Raw genomic sequence first — 20,148 nt, 5'->3', positions numbered from 1 at the left:
ACCCCGCCAGGTGGTAGGGTTTCCGGGGCATAGGTGAAGTGCAACATCCCTCTCCACCGGGGGAATCGCTGTCTATCCGTGGACCGCTCCGCCGTGGCTTTGTGATGAGGGGTGAAAGGCGCTCTCCACAGCGACGTCAGCTCATCATGCACCTCCGGGAAAAACGGGACTGGGGGGGGTGTGGCCGTGAGCGGCGTCCAGACCCCAGGAACCAGTCATCCAACCGCGATGGCTGTGGGGAGGACAGAGGGTTCCAGTCCAAGCCCACGCTGGCGGCGGCCCGGGAAAGCATGTCGGACAACTGAGCATCACCCTCAGCCTGGGGGTACACGCCTTTATACCCGTATGTCCGGAGGCAGGGTATGCAAATACTAGCTGCCAACTTCTCATTGGCTTTTTTTCATAGATCATTGGTCTCAAGAGAGACCCCTAGTGTCTGTGCTCAAGAGAGACTCCTAGTGTCGCTTCTCTGACACAACGTGGAGAGAGCGGCAGAAGGGAAACTAAATTACTTACTCGTCTGAAATTGTATCCTCTGCTGGATCAAGTCTCTCTTCAAAATACAAATATTCATCTGAGTGCCGCTCTTCTTCTAAGAAAAATGTTAACTCATCCTTACAGCCAGGAGTTTACAAACATGCAGAAAAGTTGAGTTGTGTTGTGTTTACATCAAATCTTGCAGTCGGGGGCGTGTACATTTCCCTTGATCGTCTCAGCACATTAGCGTATGAATGGCGTGCTCTGCTGGTGGGTGGAATCACATTACCTATTATGAAGCTGAGCCAGGAAAACCGTACATCGCTTTGTTTCATACAGATTACATTGCAGGAGAATATTTTTTTACATTTGAATTGTTTTATTTAAAAGTAGACATTTTAAGATTTCTTTAGACATATGTTTCATGTTTGTGTGAAAAGTATTCGTGGAGTTTAAGTTCATTTTAGTGACGTGTTTCTGAAATATGCTCATGAACACAGAGACTGCTGAAAGCTCACCCTTTTTATTTTCTTTATTTTACAAAAGCACAAGATTTTTTTGTTATTGTGAGTGTACATAAATAAAAGTAGACCCTTTATAGTCTCTAATGATGTCTTACACTTATCTGTATACCCAAAAATGACGGAGTATTTTAAATTGTTTCTGCTGTAATGACGAAAATATCCGTCAACCCCAGAGGGTTAAGTAACCCGAGACATTCCCTGTCAAAAAGCTACAATTTGATGCTTCGCTGATTTGGCGCTTTGGGAACGAGAATACCCATGCCGTCGCACTGTGGATGTCTGGACCCCTTACGGTTGTGTAGTTGTGCTCACAAGAGCACAAGAGGTCTCAGACATGAGCTTGTAATGTGGACTCAAGGACATAAGACATCACAAACATGCTGCAGAGGGACACCTCTACCCAAGGCTTTAGAGGAGGCGATCCCTCTGGTAGAGTAAGACCTGATACCTACTGGCGAAGCTTGCCAGGGCAATAGCGTTCCTCCCCCAATGCGACATTGTCTGCTTGGTGGCGGCCGTCCCCCTGTTGCAGCCCCCATGGCAAACGAATAGTTGCCCTGTCTTTCGCCACTGGCTAGTGCGGTGGAAATAAGTCTGAAGGGCACAGACTGGACAAAGTCGGTGAAGTCTTTCCTGCTCTGGCATTGTAAACGGCGGGGAGCAGAAGGCTTTGAGAGTGACCGGATGTACATTCGAGAAAGGAACCTTAGGCAGGTAGTCAGGATGAAGGTGCAACATTTCTTTAGCCATTTCTGGGGCAAAATCTAAGCAGGCTGGCAAGACAGACAGAGCCTGTAGATCCCCAATTCTTTTTAGAGAAGTAATTGCCATAAGAAAAACCATCTTGAGAGCCAGAAGTTTATCAGACGCTGACTCTAGAGGTTCTAAGGGGGTCTCAACCAGACCCTCAAGGACTATTGCTTAGTCCCATGAAGAGATCCTGGTCCTAGCAGGAGGTCTCAGTCGCATGGCTCCACGAACGAAGCAAGCGAGCAGAGGATGTTTCCCCAACGGAACCCCATCAATCAAGGCGTGGCAAGCCGAGAGGTCACGTAAACCCTGAGAGTGGCGGGGCATGTGCCTGCTGATAATTTCTGCATTATGTGCACAGCACCATCTTTTAAAGACACCCCGTTATTTGCGTAACTTCTAGTAGAGGGAGCCCTAGCACTTAGAATGGTCTCGATAACTTCAGGTGAAAGCCCAGTGTCCCTCAGTTGGTACCCTTCAGGGGCCAAACATGAAGGTTCCACAGCTCGGGCTGGGGAGGAAATATTGTCCCCTGCTTCTGAGACAAAAGGTCCCTCCTGTCCAGAATCACCCAAGGCGAGACATACCCTGTTAAGCCAGCGCGGCACTATCAGTAAGAGACAGGACCCTTGCTGGTGAACTCTGGCCAAGAATCCCGGGAGCAGAGAAACCGGGGGAAACCTTGCTGATTAGAATAAAAACAAAGATAGTGTAGATTAATTCACAAAACTTTATCGAAGGTGTGTTCCTCTTCAAAACAAACTCCAGCCGCTAGCAGATCCAGCACACACACACACACACACACACACACACCTATTTTTTTAATTAATTAATGAATAAAATACAAATAAAGCCATTCAGTTTCCTCAAACAGTCAACCGAATGTTCAGTTAGCTGGCTGTTTCTTATGTGCAGCAGATGTCCTAATCCTTCCAATGTCCTGCAAAAATACTCCACGAAACAAACTCCAGCCAATAAGAGGCATAAGACAAAGAATGAGCAGATTCATCCACAACTGTCCCGAAGGAGTGCCATGCCACAAAACAAACTCCAGCCGCTAGGCAGAAATATATATATTTTTTTAAAAAGGCACCCAGCTTCCTCAGAGTGTATGCTCAGCGAGTCAAGCTAACTTGGGGGCCATATGAAAATACCTAAATAGTTTACTCACCCCATTGTCTCTATGATAGACAATGCTTGCTGTGGGCATGTAAATACATTGTGGCCATCCTCAGTATCTATTCTCAGTTTGGCCAGAAACATCAGTATAAAAGCAATCTTTTGTTGATGTAAGAGTTTCTTGCATTCCTTGAATCGATTACGTTTATCTCTTGATGAATTCGCAAAGTCTGGGAACAAGAAAATGCTGTTATTCCTCCAAGAAAGCTTTCCTTTTCTTGCCGATTACGATTCTCCAAATCCTCCAGTTTTTCCCAAACACATTCCACGTCTATCTTGTTCTCTAGCAGGTTATCAGCTAATTCCATCTCCGATGACTCCAGATAATCAATCCGTCTCTCGGTGTCCTGATTCTTGTGACCAGCTCAGAGAATTTAATTTCCATCACAGTAATCGATTGACGTATTACAGGATGATCCTCTAAGTCAGCATCATTTTTTGTCAGCATCACAGATATGCTCGCCAGTTGCCGCAGGATTTCTCCCGCGGCACCGTCCAAACCGAGTCCCTGGACTGCAGGCCTGTCCGAGGTATCAGCTTGAGCACGCAAGTGTCTTTTAATATCTCCAGAGCTCAAGGATTTTGAATTCTTTGCCATGTTGACTTCAAAGAACAGATATGTAGCAGGGTGTATCGAATCTCAACGGTTTATGACATAAAAATAATTTAAAAAGTAGCATAGCGTGCAGAGCACCCCGTTTACACATCCGCTCTACGTGACCTCCCATCATATGTGTATTCTAAAACGTACTATAATTAACAGAAAAAGTACCCGGTGGGGGAGGGGGATGGGGGGGTTCCAATTGTTGGACATGAATTAAAAACCTTGAAACAGTCAGCATTTGAAACAAGCTCCAAGATATTTAGGTCTGAACTAGGGATGTAACCATGTCATGGTTTCATGGTATACCAGGGTTTTAAAAAGAAACAGTTATCAAACCATTGACATTTATAATTCATGGTATTGCATTCACAGTATTACTTAGATTTATTTTCTAAAATCCAAATAATGGAATGAAAGTTTTCATTGTAAACATTTACATAGCATCATATAAAACCTGAAAATATAAATCTCTAAATTGCAATGCACTGTCCGTCTCCTGTTTCACTGAACTGTCACTTCATTTTAAATGCCACATGTGCAAACTGAGTGGCAGAGAGGGCGTAGCACATTGAAATGTCAAAGCCTGAACCTTTATTCCCCCCTCCAAGCAGCTTATACCCACGATGTGAGAAAATTACGGTTATTTAAAAAACCCATAATTTAGAAAGCATCATCAATGTAGCTCAACATGATCGCCCATGAGGGCAACAATGGCATGAAACGCGAACACCAGCAAATTGGTATGTCTACTGCATCTAAACAGTTTAAAGTTTGTAGAAATTTTCCAGTCAGACACAAGTCAGTCAGATGCTTGAGATTGCGTGAGACAAACTGCGTGTACCGAAAATGATAGAAATTGTGGTTTTAATGTTATCTTAAATGGGGAGAACAATTAAGAGATTTTTTTGCTGTCTTAACATTATTATTCTATTTCAAAACAGCATAAAAACTTAAGCATAAATTGCATCGATTTGACTTGTCATTGTTTCCCTTCATTCACAAGAATACCTGGAAAAAACTTTCATATTTTAATGCAGGCTTATGTATTATAATTTATAATGCCTGCATTTCAAAAATCAGTTAGGGATGGCATCATTGATCTAAAAAGATTTCAAATTATTTATTTATTCATCCAGAAAAATCACCCTACACAGGCGACTCATTCTTGTATTTTACTAATAAATTTAGCAAGGCACCTTAATACCGTGATACCACTGTATTTTTTGTGAAGGATATCATATCGTGTACATTTCATTCCATAACACCCCTAGTCTGAATGTTATAAAGTTAGTTTCTTTGGCACCAGAAATTTTACAAAAACCTTCAGCAATAGCACAGATCTAGGATCTGCTCTTTCACTGCACAAACACAAACTGAAACTGAGATGAGCGGTGCATATATTAGGATCAACACACTTGTTTCCAGGTGAAGTGTGTCATTTCTGCAACAAACGGAATGGCAAAAATAATGTATGTTTTTTTCAAACAGCTTTACAGATGCTCCCTCTGTCTTACATTGGCTGATTAAACAGAGTCCCGCACCAAATTCTCATCATTGGTTGAGCCAATATGGCTGTTTCAGGCTAGTCGGGATACTCAAATAAACATAGCAAGGTTTTATAGTAACACAGAGCCAGAGTAAATTCAATAATCTTGTGTTGCAATTGGGATACGTCAAGATTCTCTCGTGGGTGTGCCAAACTTTCACAATCCAATCAGTATTTGATGGCAAAAATCAGGCCCTGTCCTACATTTTTCCCACTAAATATTTAGTTTTACAAAAATAAATAAATTATAATAATAATAATTGGAGCTGCCCACCTTAAACTGCTTGAATATCTTGCACTGTGTTTTATAATCTCTAAAAGATTACATTTAGTTGGTATAACTCAAGCATTCCATAAGCTTTTGTAGGAAACTCAACTGATCTGACATTATGGAATACACATGGACCCCAGTTTCACATCCTCAGTGTCAGATTCATTAGAAGTAAACATCTAAACCAATATGCCTGCCCATACGGTCTAGTTCAAATGATGCATTCGTATTTTTCAATGCTTCAAATAAACCAACATGAATGTTGCTAACCTTAAAGCTTAGATGCCTCCATTGTACTACTTTATAGTGGGTGTTCAAGCAATATTTCCAAAATGTATATTTTGATGATAGCCATTACTGAGAACGCACAACATGGCAATCACATGATAAAACGACAAAAAGTGTTAGCAGTGATTTTTACAGACCCAAAAGGAACACCCTTATCTGTGTTTTGCAACCATTTTTCTCTCTCAAAGGCAGAGGTACACATTTGCATGTCAATCACTATAGAGGCTGACATTAGAGACAACATGAGAGAAGTGGAGAAAAAATATCACAGAGGAGCAAATGTAATCATTTCCTTTATGATTCCTGGCTTATTGCTGTTATTTTATGAAAATGAAATCCCAGTGCAGTTCTGGCATGCACTTCTCAATAACAATGAGCCTTAGCGACCAAAAAGTAGTGCTTTCTCAAACATAATAAATTATACAAACTCCTTTTAATTACAAAGAAAAGAAAGAGGAGCCAAGTACACAGTCACCCTCAAGGAATGTTTGAATTTCTCAAATCAAATCAATACACCAATGCACACAATATTTCCTTACTTTAATAAAAATAGAAGGCTAAATTAATCAACTGACTCATTTCTTTCTACTCGGGGGAACCATGGATGCCACAAGCTGCCAAGCATTAAGGTTAAATACGGACATCTAGCATGGGAGAAAAACATTTATGTGACATTTAACAAGGAGGGCAGGTGTGTGTTTAAAGGGAAAGACAGTGAAGGACATGGAATGGATGAGGAAAAGGAGAGAAAGAGACAGACTATAAGAGATACCAAAAGAAAAAAGACAATGAAACAGAGAGCATTATATGGACAGGCTACAGATATCAATGAAAAAAGTTTTGCTTGTCTCTTCCGATTAAAAAAATAAATATAGATGGTTGACTGGCCTCCATTGGGGAAGAGCACTAATTTTTATGCAAAAAAAACTAATTTGTTTATTAAAACAGGATATCAGCAAGCAGATTAAAAATTATTTTTGAATAAAGAAGAAATAAATGCATGAAAACACAAGGAGGCAAAGAAAACTCTGGAGAGGGACTGACCAATGCCAATGAAGACCACCTGGAAGCCCTCCTCCTTCAATGAAGTCAGAGTCACACCGTTCTGCCCAAGACCCTTCTCCAGAACAACCTGTCACACAAACATCATTCACACTGAGTTCACTGCATATGTCTCTGCTGTTTCCATCTGTCTTTGTTATTCGCATAAAGAGGATGTCAGCATCAATTATTCTACGCTGCTGTGAATTCCAGGACATCATAACATCAATCATCCAGCAACCTTTGTGATGGCACAGTATAGTTATGCTACATTAGTGCAAACAGAGTGATTTTTTGGTTGCATTTGCTGCTAAGTGTTGGGGTACAAATAGACTATAGACTGTGAACTATAGGCATGTGTCAGGTAGTAAGTGATTCTACATTAGTTTGTGGAAAATGGGCATACGAGAGAAAAACAAATGTAGACCGGGTTTTCCGAAGCACTAATGGGGCCTCAATATGACTCCGTGTCAGTATTGACGAATGCATTGAGATCTAGCAAGTGAAGCATCAGCATTGCCCCTGGCACTGTGTGGCACTTCCATCAAGCTTTGAAGTTCAAACAATTTCAACTTTGACCCCATTTTCCACTGACCTTCTGAAGTGCCAGCCAATGATTAGAGGACAATTCAGGGCAGAATTAAGGTCTACACAGGCACCCGAGGCTTGCCCCCATACACACCTTTAAATATGTATGCGCACATAACCTATTGCATACTACTGGATATAATGTGAAGACAAAAACATAATTTTAGAGGTTTTTTGATAGATAGTCTGATTGCAAGTATAGTTGAAATTTTGGCAATATTGTTCCTTATTCACATATTTTACATTAACAAATGCTTTTCAGTGTTCAGAAACAAATTTCAGAAGTTGTATCATTCCCATTTTCTGTTCTGTTCTCTCTCTGTTACGTACTATGTGCAATGCATTCTGATTGGAGAGATCTTGTCAGTGTGCAAAAGAACAGAATGGCGAATTATTTAGACATTGCACATGCTAATATCACAATTTTATTGTTATTAATTGCGGGCCCTACTAAAGGGACCTGATCAACGTATTAGTTTGTCACGCGGCCAAAAATGCTTCCCAATGAAACAAGCATAAGTGCAGAGTTAAGTATAATCCTTAACATTTACTCATACGGTTAGGATTCTGACTGAAATAATGAAATATATTTTTTATCATAAATAACAACCATGACTTTCAAAGTCTTGAAATTATTTAATTATATTAAATATATTTTTCATATTTGTTTTAAAAATATAACTTATCTTGTTCATTGTATTCATTTCTTCGAAGAATAATTTTCTTTCATGTCTTCAATATTAATTATTAATGATTCTTTGTTATTTTCATGCACTCTTTGTGCTAAAGAATACATTCATTTGTAAATCGCTGTCCATGACTTCTAACCTGAAACTGCAGGAGGAGCCATAAGCACTGATTGGTTGTTATCCCCAGGCCTGTGAAGTCCAACAGCTACAAAAGGCCCCCAGATCTCAGTGGGCCCTAGAATACAGCCTAGATTAGCCTGTCAATTAATCTGCCCCTGGGAAAATTTGCTCTCTTATAATGACCGATCCAACATACAGTTTGTTATTTTTCACACATCCTTCTTCCTCACAAACTATGTCTTTTAGAGAACAAAGCAACAAGAAATACTGTAAAACTGTCAAACTTCATTAAAGATACTGAATGTCTTTTTATTCTTTAATATTTACCAAATTGTTTCTGAGCATCCCAATATTTCTTTAATTAATTTTAATTTACAGCAATTCATCTAAATTGAAATCATGTTGTTAGGACTTTTTTCTGTTCTAATCCTAAATAGATATTACACCTTGTGGTTTATTCCCATGCAAACTCGTTAATTCACCGCTATCTGCAATGGTTTACATGTGGAGTTAAAGGAGCACTTGACGCAGTGCGTTGACGCTCCAGCGTGAATCATGTGGATGCCCCTTAAGTAGAAAGCTTGTAGAATATAAAAATGTTTGTAAATTCGGACCACTTGTTAAGTCCATTACGTGTAATCTTTCTGTTTACTTTCACAGTTTATCGGAGACAAAAGACAACAATATTATTATGTTAAAGACTTAAATATCTGTAGAATAAAAAAATAAAAAAATGTCAGAAGAAATGCCTTTAAAACAACACTCAGCAGTCTCATTTCAGTGACTTTGTGTGAAATGCTTAACTGTCAAAACAAACAAGCACAAAATGAGGTAACTCCAAAACCCCTTATAATGATCCAGATTGTGTGAACATACATATGTCTTTAGCGTGCATTTATTGATCAATGTGAATTCAGTCAATACAATGTCTTTCCAAAATTTTTTCTCAAATGTATTTTTGTGTTAGGGACACAAATTATTAGAGATATACAGTAGTTGAAAGTTTTTGCATAAGTTCAGGCCAGACAGCTCCCATAAAGATTCACTTAAGTTCTACTTAATAATGAGTGACCTATGAACTGGTAAGGGAAAAGGTGCTGTTCCATTGTAAATTAACACAATATAAATTAAGATGACCGTGAGAGCAGGATTTGCAATATAATCGTGAAGCCCAACCATAAGCAGGATGAAGTATTGCTTCTTCATCAAGCAATATGGTGGAATATGGTTCACTCCTCATCAGCCCTCCTTTTTCTCAATTAAAATAACTGAGCCAATGGAAACAGAATTTCTCTGCTGAAAATGAAATAAAATTAAGTCTTGATGTTAAAGGTCAGCTCATGGGAGTCACTACCCCTTTACCTAACCTTAACTAACCTCCATCAAATTTTAGAAACTCTGTCCCTCCCCCTACCAAGTCCTCTCTCTCTAGCTCTCTCAAGACTAAAAACAAATTAATCATGGTCAGGTAATCAGGATGAGGACTATCGATTGCCATTTCTCACCATCACGGCTCTCAGGTAATGGACAGATGGATGTCTTAGGAACTTGCCTCACTAATGTGGCTTTTAATTGTGTTTTGTTAGCATGCTTTTTTCCCTGCATTGTTATTAATGTCAGTGACATTTGGCTGTTGATGGGTTGGAAGATCTGACATCGCCCTCCCTCTCTCAATGATACCTTTACACCAAGATCCTTCATCAAATCAATCTCGAACTCCACCACATCATAGGGCAAACGGAACTGAGGGATTTCAGAAGTGCTGCAAAGACAGACAGAACACACACACATGGAAATTACATTTAATATTTAGTTTGTTTCTTTGTGGTATTATATTGATACAGTATATCACTGACTCGTCTGCTAATATAATAACTGATAGTTACCAGCATATTTTGTGTATGTTTTGGATGCTGATGTGCTGGTATCTCCCCAAAGCTTCTTAAAAGGTGATGTGTTCAAATTCACCAATGGTAACATATTTTCTTCTATCCCAGCTTAATATGAAGAGATAACTAAAACTATTGTTATTGGACACCAATAACAATAGTTCCCTATCGAGAGGTCTCTCCTATTGCGTAAGTAGCTTACGCTATGGGAAAACTCAGTTTCTCGAGAAATATTGAAGTCTTTATGTAAAACGCATTGCAGCTGCACAGCAGACAGTAATAAGCGAGGCAGCTCGGTCATTGGCTGTGCTGCGGCAACTGCTCGAACCAATGACGGGGCGACTCTGAACGCGCGACCAATGGTAGCGCGCCTGCGTCACAGCGCTCAGAGCCCGCCGAAATTAGCATAGCCAGGCTATATAATGGGCACCCCGTCATACGAGTTCCTTTAGATTTAATCTCCTTCAGCAAAGACCTCCTCTTCGCTGGATCCTCCGGATTGTTGGAGTCTTTCGCCTGCCATTGACAAGCCTACAGCAGGACTGCTAAGAGGACGCCGGCGCCTTCAGCCGCCTTGAAGCCTTCTGCTACGCCATCCGGCGCGCATCACTATATCCTTTTTACTAAGCTACTTTGCAAGTGTTCGCCTTTGCGACACTTTTTGTATTTAGTAAAGAGCAAATTCGAGCGTTGTTCCAAATGCCTTCGACCTGCGCCTCGTGCAAAGGCCTTCTTCCTGACAGGGACCATCACATTATCTGCACTCGCTGCCTGGGACCTGACCACGCAGAAGCTGCTTTCACTCGAGGCGGATGCCCCGAATGTGACTCCCTGGGCCTCAACGAGCCGCACGCGCGCTTCGCCGCCTTCGCCGCGAGCGAGCCTGCTACCACCATGCTGCCGTCCCTCTGTTCGAGCCAGCGCAAGAAAAGAGCGCCACTCACGGAGGCCGCCAGAGCACGCGGACTTCAGTGGCGTCACGCCGGGCCAGTCCCGCGTGCTTCACCACCACCGAGAACTCCCGCCGCCAGTCCAATTCACGCAGACGGACCAGCACCCCTCCAACAGAGCGGTGGGTCTCATCTCGTTCGGCGCGCCAGGGGACGACGGTGAAAAGGATGACAGCCTTTCCAATTGGCGCTGCATCCGACGACTGGCCGGGCTCGGCCTTCGACCCCGCGCCGTCGACATTAGCGGACACGGGCACCAGCACAGTAAGAGAGTTCGCTGAACGCTTCACTGCAGCGAGCAAAACGTGTAAAACATTACCCAGTCCCCTTAAAGGTGGCTGGAAATGTCTGTACAGCAGTCAATGGGCCAGTCACAGAACTCGCTCACCTGCAATCAAATGCCGTTTTAACGGCAACACACAGAAATCACAAGAGTCATTTTCTGCCTGTGTCACTAAGGGGTTACGTGTCCACACTAAAGTGCGCACTCCCACATATCAATACTGTCCAAACAGTGCCGAATACTTTCCCAGCTCGAGCTGGACGCCCCATAAATGTAGATTGTGTGCCTATTGTCATGCATGCACCACTACACACAAGCACTGTTCCCACAGTTATAAACACTTCCCCAGTAAAAGCGGGAAATACTATAAATGTAGCGCGCGTGCCTGCTGTCCTGCACGCACCCCTACACACAAAACACTGTATGAATGGCCAAAAACCCCGCCGCTAGCGGGAGGCTTTATGAAATTGGCGCACGTGCCTACCACAGTAGATGCACCCCCACCCATAAGCGCTGCCCATACAGTTCCAAACAGATCTCTGGCTCACGCCGCGAGCCAAGAAACTCCCCGCTAAGAGCGGGAAGCTTTATGGAAGTGGCGCGCGTGCTATTACAATGTATGCACCCCCACCCGTAAACACTGTCGTTTCAAACATTTCTCCGGCTCTTGCTGCGAGCATTACGAAGATAGCGCGCGTGCCTGTAATCTCACACGCACCCCTGCACTCAACAAAGCTGCTCAGCGCGCGCCCGCGCCTCTGAGAGCTGTAAGCTCAGTGTTAGCACATTTTCTGCCTGTGTCACTAAGGGGTCACGTGTCCACACTAAATTGCGCACTCCCACAGTTACAAACACTGTATGCATAAACAAAAAACACCCCGCCGCGAGCGGGAGGCTTTATGTAAGTGGCGTGCGTGCCTATTACAATGTATGCACCCCCACCTGTAAACACTGTCTATACAGTTTCAAACATTTCTCGACTGCGAGCATTACGGAGATAGCGGCGTGCCTGTAATCTCACACGCACCCCTGCACTCGGCACTCAACACAGCTGCTCAGCGTCGCCAGCGCCTCTGAGAGCTGTAAGCTCAGTGTTAGCACATTTTCTGCCTGTGTTACTAAGGGGTCACGTGTCCACACTAAAGTGCGCATTCCCACAGTTACAAACACTGTATGCATGGCCAAAAACACTCCGCCATGGCGGAGGCTTTATGAAAGTGGCGGCGTGCCTACTACAGTAGATGCACCCCCACCCATAAGCTGCACATACAGTTTCAAACAGTTCTCTGTCTCATGCCGCAAGCGTCACAGATGCGACGCACGAGCCAAGAAACTCCCCGCTAAGAGCGGGAAGCTTTATGAAAGTGGCGCGCGTGCCTATTACAATGTATGCACCCCCACCTGTAAACACTGTCTATACAGTTTCAAACATTTCTCCAGCTCACGATGCGAGCATTACGGAAATAGCGTGCGTGCCTGTAAGCTCACACGCACCCCTGCACTCGGCACTCAACACGGCTGCTCAGCGCACACCTGCACCTCTGGGAGCTGTAAACTCAGTGTTAGCACAAGGCAATTTGCCGGTGGGGCCCATACGTCACTGCGACACGCCCCCAGCCAACATTCAGCCCATATCTGTGCGAGCAAAAGCCTGGGAAAAAAATCCCTGACATGCCAAAATGGGTTTTGAACATAATAAAACACGGTTACTCACTTCAGTTCGCTTGCACACCACCCCGCTTTTCAGCGGTGGTCGAGACGAAAGTGAGGAAAGATGTGTCACATGTTCTACGCACCGAGGTGATCGAACTGATAGAGAAGGGCGCTATAGAAACTGTTCCTCCCTCTATGAGCGAGGCGGGTTTTTACAGCCGCTATTTTCTCATCCCGAAAAAGGATGGGCCTCCGCCCCATCCTAGATCTCAGACATCTGAACAAAGCTTTTATGATTCGCTCGTTCAGAATGTTAACAACCAAACATATCCTCGCGCAAGTTCGCCCCGGGGATTGGTTTCTATCAGTGGATTTGAAAGATGCTTACTTTCACATTCCGATAGCGCCTCATCACAGGCCTTTTCTGAGATTCAGCTTCGAGGGACAGTCATACCAGTACACAGTACTACCATTCGACCTATCATTGGCCCCCGTACATTCACGAAATGTATGGACGCTGCACTTTCCCCTGAGACAGCGGGAGTCGCGAATACTGAATTACCTCGACGATTGGCTAATCATAGCACAATCAGAGGGTCAGTTAACGACGCACAGATCTTGGATTATCAGCCATCTAGAATGCCTGGGTCTGAGAATCAATTTTGCAAAGAGTGTGCTATCCCCAGCCAGAATATCTCTTCTGGGAATAGTGCTAGACTCAGTGCAGATGACAGCGCACCTCTCATCAGAGCGCGCTCTCTATTCGACGCCTTGCAACATCATTCAGAGAGAGCGCGCCCGTCAAACGATTTCAAAGAATGCTCGGTCGCATGGCCTCGGCATCAGCTGTACTCCAGCTAGGATTGTTGCACATGCGTCCTCTCCAGCTGGCTCAAGAGCCGTGTCCCCACTCACGCGTGGCGCTCGGGCCACTTTTTGATCAGAGCGAATCACGGCTGTATAAAAGCCCTGACGCCCTGGAAAGCCATCAACTGGTATCAAACCGGCGTGAGTCTGGAGCGTGAACACGCGGAGAAAAATGATCACGACAGATGCCTCCAAAATAGGATGGGGGCCCTTTACGAGGGCAGGCCTGTCTCCGGCTTTTGGTCAAACCCGAAAAGCGCCTACATATAAACTGTCTGGAAATGAAGGCGGTCGCCTTGGCTCTCAGAGCCCTGCTTCCGTACCTGAAAAGCGAACACGTCCTGGTCCGAGCGGACAACATGACCGGTAGTTTCAGTATTTAAATTGCCAGGGTGGACTTAGGTTGAGCTCCTGCACTCTATGGAGGGCCCTCCATGCATGGCCCCTCAACGGGTTCCCGAGAACCTCCCCAGTGGAGTTTTGAGAACCATCACTGAGGCGCGAGCACCCTCTACGAGGCGCTTATATGCCCAAAAGTGGAATGTGTTCAGTGACTGGTGTGATACCAAGAGCTTGAACCCCAAATCGTGTGAGATACCAAGTGTACTCGCCTTTTTGCAAGAGCTGCTGGAGGCGGCCGCACACCCTCCACGCTCAAAGTCTATGTGGCTGCCATAGCGGCGTCGCACAATCCTGATAAAGGACATTCATTAGGGAAAAATGATCTAATCATTCGTTTCCTAAGAGGCACTAGGAGGATGAACCCTCCTCGCCCCCCCTCGGTGCCGATCTAGGACCTGGCCACGGTCCTGGACACACTCAAGAGTGCCCCGTTAGAACCTCTCTGAACCGTGCACCTTAAACAGCAAAACTGTGCTCTTGCTGGCGCTCGCTTCAGTCAAGAGAGTGGGCGACCTGCACGCGCTGTCATCAAGCGCTGCTTGCGTGGAATTTGGACCTAACGACTGCAGAGTTGTCCTTAGGCCAAAGCACGGGTATATTCCTAAAGTGCTCTCCACACCCTTCAGAGCACAGGTGATATCTCTGGCAGCACTATCGTCCCCAGCAGGCAAAGCGACGCTATTTTACTCTGCCCGTCAGGGCGCTCAGAGTATATTTGGAACGTTCTGCCCTGTTCAGACAGACGGAACAATTATTCGTATGCTTTGGCGGCCGCACTAAAGGTCTCGCAGTCTCAAAGCAAAGAATATCGGCTGGATAGTGGATGCTATAGCGCTAGCTTATGAAGCCAAGGGCCTTCAATGCCCCTTAGGCGTCAGAGCTCACTCTACGAGGAGCATGGCCTCCTCGTGGGCTTGGTCGAGTGGGATACCCATTTAAGATATTTGTCGCGGCGGGCTGGGCCTCGCCTTCGACATTTATCAGGTTTTAAAACCTACAGGTCCCCTCATTGCATTCCAACATTCTATCAGCCTGACTGTAGAATGGACTGGAGTATGTATATGCTGAGCATTATCTCCTCCCTTATAAGGTCCGTCTCTGACCGACTTAGAGGATTTTTATGCATATCAGTACATTGAAAAATGCATTCCAACATTCTATCAGCCTGACTGTAGAATGGACTGGAGTATGTATATGCTGAGCATTATCTCCTCCCTTATAAGGTCCGTCTCTGACCGACTCAGAGGATTTTTTATGCATGCCAGTACATAGAAAAATGCATTCCAACATTCTATCAGCCTGACTGTAGAATGGACTGGAGTATGTATATGCTAAGCATTATCTCCTCCCTTACAAGGTCCGTCTCTGACTGACTTAAAGGATTTTTTAATGCATATCAGCACATAGAAAACTCAGTACATAAGATATGTGCTTGTGTTTTTACTATGAGCGCCCCACCATGGACCACCTTGGAAGGGCGCTCTATACTATCACATTATGTAGCTCGCCGTTGGCCGGCTCGTGGAATAATCACTTTGCTTTAAGGCTCAGGCATCTGCCTCTGGCTTTATAGAGCGAAGTCAGCACGCACGGCGTTTTACATGGTGTTCCCATAGCGTAAGCTACTTACGCAATAGGAGAGACCTCTCGATAGGGAACAACTCGGTTACTCACGTAACCTCGGTTCCCTGAGAGGAGGGAACGAGTATTGCATAAGCTGCCGTACTTGTGCTTGGTCAGTTCGCTTCAGTCGATTGAACCTAAAGGAACTCGTATGACGGGGTGTCCATTATATAGCCTGGCTATGCTAATTTCGGCGGGCTCTGAGCGCTGGACGCAGGCTAGCGCCCATTTGTCGCGCGTTCAGAGTTGCCCCGTCATTGGTTCGAGCAGTTGCGGCAGCACAGCCAATGACCGAGCTGCCTCGCTCATTACTGTCTGCTGTGCAGCTGCAATGCGTTTTACATAAAGACTTCAATATTTCTCAAGAAACAGAGTTTTCCCATAGTGTAAGCTACTTACGCAATACTCGTTCCATCCTCTCAGGGAACCGAGGTTACGTTAGTAACGAGTCGTTTTAGTTATTGGACACCAATAACAATAGTTTTAGTTATCTCTTCATATGCAATGCACTGCTGCTCCCAAAAGCTGCTCAAACAACTCTATGTTCAATTATTAGACTCATAGTTAAATAATTAACTATGTTCAAAACTGTTTTTGCAAAATAATATTAATAATAATAGTAAAAATATGACTCCAGACAGGTCTCCTAATAAACCTAATACTTCCATACATGCCCAGAAAAGTGCAGCATTCAGACAGAATAAACTGCTGTACTCAATTGCTACTGGTTGACTCCCCCCAAAGAAAGTAAACACTGTGGCTTTGTGGGGCTTTAAACATAGCTCTGTTTGTTTGAGCATCCCGAGGAGCCTGACATTGGCTCAATGGATCTAGAGTATGATTCGATTCTCAAGCCCTCACTGCTTAAGTCTGAGACCAAGTCCAAGTCACTAATATTATTCCCAATCGAGTCCAAGTCGATACCCCTTTAACTATGTACAAGTCCGAGTTATGAGTCCATGTTACAAGGCATGTTAATACAACGTTAAAGGTGTCTGGCTAGCTAGTGTACATTATTGTATTGGCTAAATTAGTTTTAAAGGGGCTGAAAGTGATTTTAGCCGTTCTGTAACTTCCACAAGCAAAATGCTGGATTAGCCATGTCCCCTCTTTCCAAAACTCAGCACTAAACAAGTTAACAGTTATAACTAGTCCTCTTCTCCAAGTCAGAATGTTCGACTCTGAGTCCAAGTTAAAGTCCTGGTCTGAGTCATTAGTGTTCAAGTTGCGACTTGAGTCCAATGGAGTACTACAACACTGGCTCAACCAATGGCTTGAGTTTGGGGAAAGGAAAATCTGTTTTCCTGACCAATAACAGATAGAGAGAGCATTCTAGAAGCCTGTTTGAACAATATATTTTTTGGAATTAAATTTGATGAGTCTTACAGGAATTACACACTTCACCTTTAACTAGCTTAACCAGCAATACTTTCTCAGTCAACCAGCTTCACCAGAAAGTCTGGTGAACATAAAATGTTATGCTGGTTCACCAGCAAAACCAGCACCAAACCAGCTAGGTCTAAGCTGGTCTTTACAGCAGGGTCATGAACTGCAGTTAAAAGTATACATAGTTTTGATTTGTAGTAGTGCCCACAAACTTTAGTTGTGGTATCACTGCTAAGCAGAATGCATTCAGAAAAATACACTCTACCTAAGACCACCAATATATTTCTGTTTCTCAAAGATGGTGATGTTGTCGTAGCCTAGCCGAGCAAGGAAGGAGGCACAGCTAATGCTGGCAGGGCCACAGCCTATGAGAGCTATCTTTGTGTGGTAGCTGTCTGGCATCTCTTCTGGTGGAGGGAGCTCTGGATTCCTGATTTGAGGGATGCCCATCTTGCTGAACACCTGATAGGAGGACAAGAAGCTCTTCAACCACTGCACAATCAAACATAAAAAGTATTCTGTGTCTTTCTGAAATGTAATACACATTTAAAAAGTTAATCAACTCATCTCAACTCAGTGTTTACCAGAAGCCTCCCTAGGCATATAATGTGATTTACTGTATGTGATGAACAGTACAGTTTCTTGCTTTATACTAATACAGACGCTGCTGAGTGTATGTTTGGGAGCTCATACTGAGAAGTGTAGGGTAGGCGAGCAGTCACTGATGTCCCTGTCTAGGGGTTATCTAATCAACGTGCTGATAAACAACCTTGGCCTTTCACATTTGAGAAGAAAGGAGCTGTCATCTCCACTGTGACAGGGTGAAGCAGCTGATGGGATGTTCGGTTGGCCTTCTATTGCAGGACTCTCTGGACTTTCATGGATGAATTTTCAAAGGGGAGAAATGTGAAAATGGAGGGATTCACTGAGGTCAGGAGAATAAAAAGAAAATGTAGAGATGCCATTTGACGGGCAGAAATAAGGAAGGCTAGGCAATTATATAGCTCATGTAACTTAATCATAACAAGATGGCAATAAATGGTAATTATAAAACAGATAGTTAAGACCTCAAAGTCTGATTGGATGAACTGCGTTTAAGACATCGCAAAACGATGGGACAGGTAGGTAGGTAGGTAGACTGACGGACGGACAGACAGACAGACACACAAATAGACAGACAGACAGACAGACAGACAGACAGACAGACAGACAGACAGATAGATAGATAGATAGATAGATAGATAGATAGATAGATAGATAGATAGATAGATAGATAGACAGATAGATAGATAGATAGAAGTCTGTTTAAACATTCTGTTGGGTAAAAAAGTTAATAATTTTGATCTTGGTTTAGGGATTTTGGAAAAACTCTAAATCATGTCTGTATAATAACGGTTTATAAATGTAAATGTTTATTGAACACTGGCTTCTCATCTTGATGTTGGCATTTTTTCAAAAGCAACAAGTTCCTTAAGGCTGTGCATTACAGTGATTTCATTAGGTTAAGGTTAAGTGACTTTTAGGTATTTGGTATGCCTAAAACCTCCTGGTTACTTTCGTAACCTCTGTTCCCTGACGGAGGGAACATGATGTTGTGTTGATGTAGTGATACTAAGGGTGGGAAGCCCTTGGAGCCCCAAACACCTCTGATCTTTGAGAAAGGGCCAATGGGAATTGGCGAGTGGCGAATTTGCATGCCACTACCCCGGGCATAAAATTATAAATGGAACTGGCTCACAAACACATTCAGGTTTTGTGCTGAGGAGCCGAGACAGGGTCCCGGCCATTTCAGCGGGTAGTTCAGTGTTGTGGCAGGAGGAACACAAAGTCTCGTTCTCTCTATCAGGGAACGGAGGTTAAGAGAGTAACAGGACGTTACCTATCTGTCACTCACTCAATGTTGTGTCGATGTAGTGACACTAGGGGTCCCTATACGAAATACCACAACTAGCTGAACTGTGTAACGTTGATGGTGGTGCGAGATGGGCAAACTATTGCGTGGCTCGTAGCCAGTGCACCCGGCCGTCACGTCATCTTTCAACTGGGGGCCATAAGAATCCGCGTCAGGGAGGTGTACCATGGGAAGACACTGCGGAGACCATACCCTGCCCGAAGGGGAGGTAATTGTGTGGAAATACGTCACATGGACTTACCGAGCTTTGTCGGCAGTGTCACATGTGGAGATGTCCCCGTGGTAGGTCCTACCCAAATGGGTACCTTTGCGAGGGTAACCTTGCAAAGGTATTGGGTGATGCCCAGCCCGCTGCTCTACAGATGTCTGCTAAAGAGGCGCCACTGGTCAGGGCCCAGGAGGCCGCAACACTCCTGGTAGAGTGCTCATAGCCCCAAGGGGGGCGGCATGCCCTGAGCATGATATGGGTCTGTCGCGAGGAGTGCGAGGTCCGAGAACCAAGTCTAGGTGAGCCAGTAGGGTGTTACTAGGATGACCTGCTCCTCGTACTCCCTGACCTTGCACAGGGTCTGTGCAAATAGGCTCATGGGGTGAACACATACGCAGTGGGAGGATTCCTTGGAAGCAAACAGGTCTACCTGCGCTTGACCGAATCGACTCCAAATCAGCTGGATCACCTGGAGGTGCAGTCTCCACTCGCACCTAAGCATGACCTGCCACGGCAGCGCATCCGCCACGCTGTTGAGGTCGCTCTGGATGTGTGAGTGGCTCGTAACAACTTGGGTCACTGCTGACTCCAGATGTGGAGAAGGCGGGCTTGGCGATTGACGTACACTATTGTCGCTGTGTTGTCCGATTAGACCAACACGTGCTTGCCCTGGATCAATGGCCGAAGCCTCCACACGCCCTGTCCAGGAGCCAGCGACTGCGTGCCCATTGCACATGTCGCTCAAGCTAGACACGGAGACATCTGTCATAACCACGACGTACCTGGACACCTGCACTAAGGGGACCCCTGCCCGCAGAAATGCAAGGTCTGTCCAAGGGCTATACAAGCGGTGGCAGGTCAGCATGATGACCATGCAATGTGCCCTACGACGCCATGC

General features: G+C 44.4%; 1 protein-coding gene across 1 annotated transcript in view; it reads right to left on the bottom strand.

Annotated features, from left to right (window-relative positions):
• LOC127644674 (dihydropyrimidine dehydrogenase [NADP(+)]-like) overlaps positions 1–20,148 on the bottom strand; it is a 210,900-nt gene that overhangs the window by 145,922 nt on the left and 44,830 nt on the right. The window contains exons 6-8 of the mRNA XM_052127984.1: positions 17,396–17,592; positions 9,758–9,839; positions 6,684–6,771 (exon numbers count right to left, since the gene is read on the bottom strand). Of these exons, the coding sequence (XP_051983944.1) occupies positions 6,684–6,771; positions 9,758–9,839; positions 17,396–17,592 (367 nt within the window). The remainder of the gene's footprint in view (positions 1–6,683; positions 6,772–9,757; positions 9,840–17,395; positions 17,593–20,148) is intronic.

The sequence above is a fragment of the Xyrauchen texanus genome, chromosome 6, assembly GCF_025860055.1.
Source record: "Xyrauchen texanus isolate HMW12.3.18 chromosome 6, RBS_HiC_50CHRs, whole genome shotgun sequence".
NCBI lineage: Eukaryota > Metazoa > Chordata > Actinopteri > Cypriniformes > Catostomidae > Xyrauchen > Xyrauchen texanus.
The sequence above is the reverse complement of the archived record's forward strand: the minus strand, read 5'-3'. Positions and strand labels throughout refer to the sequence as shown.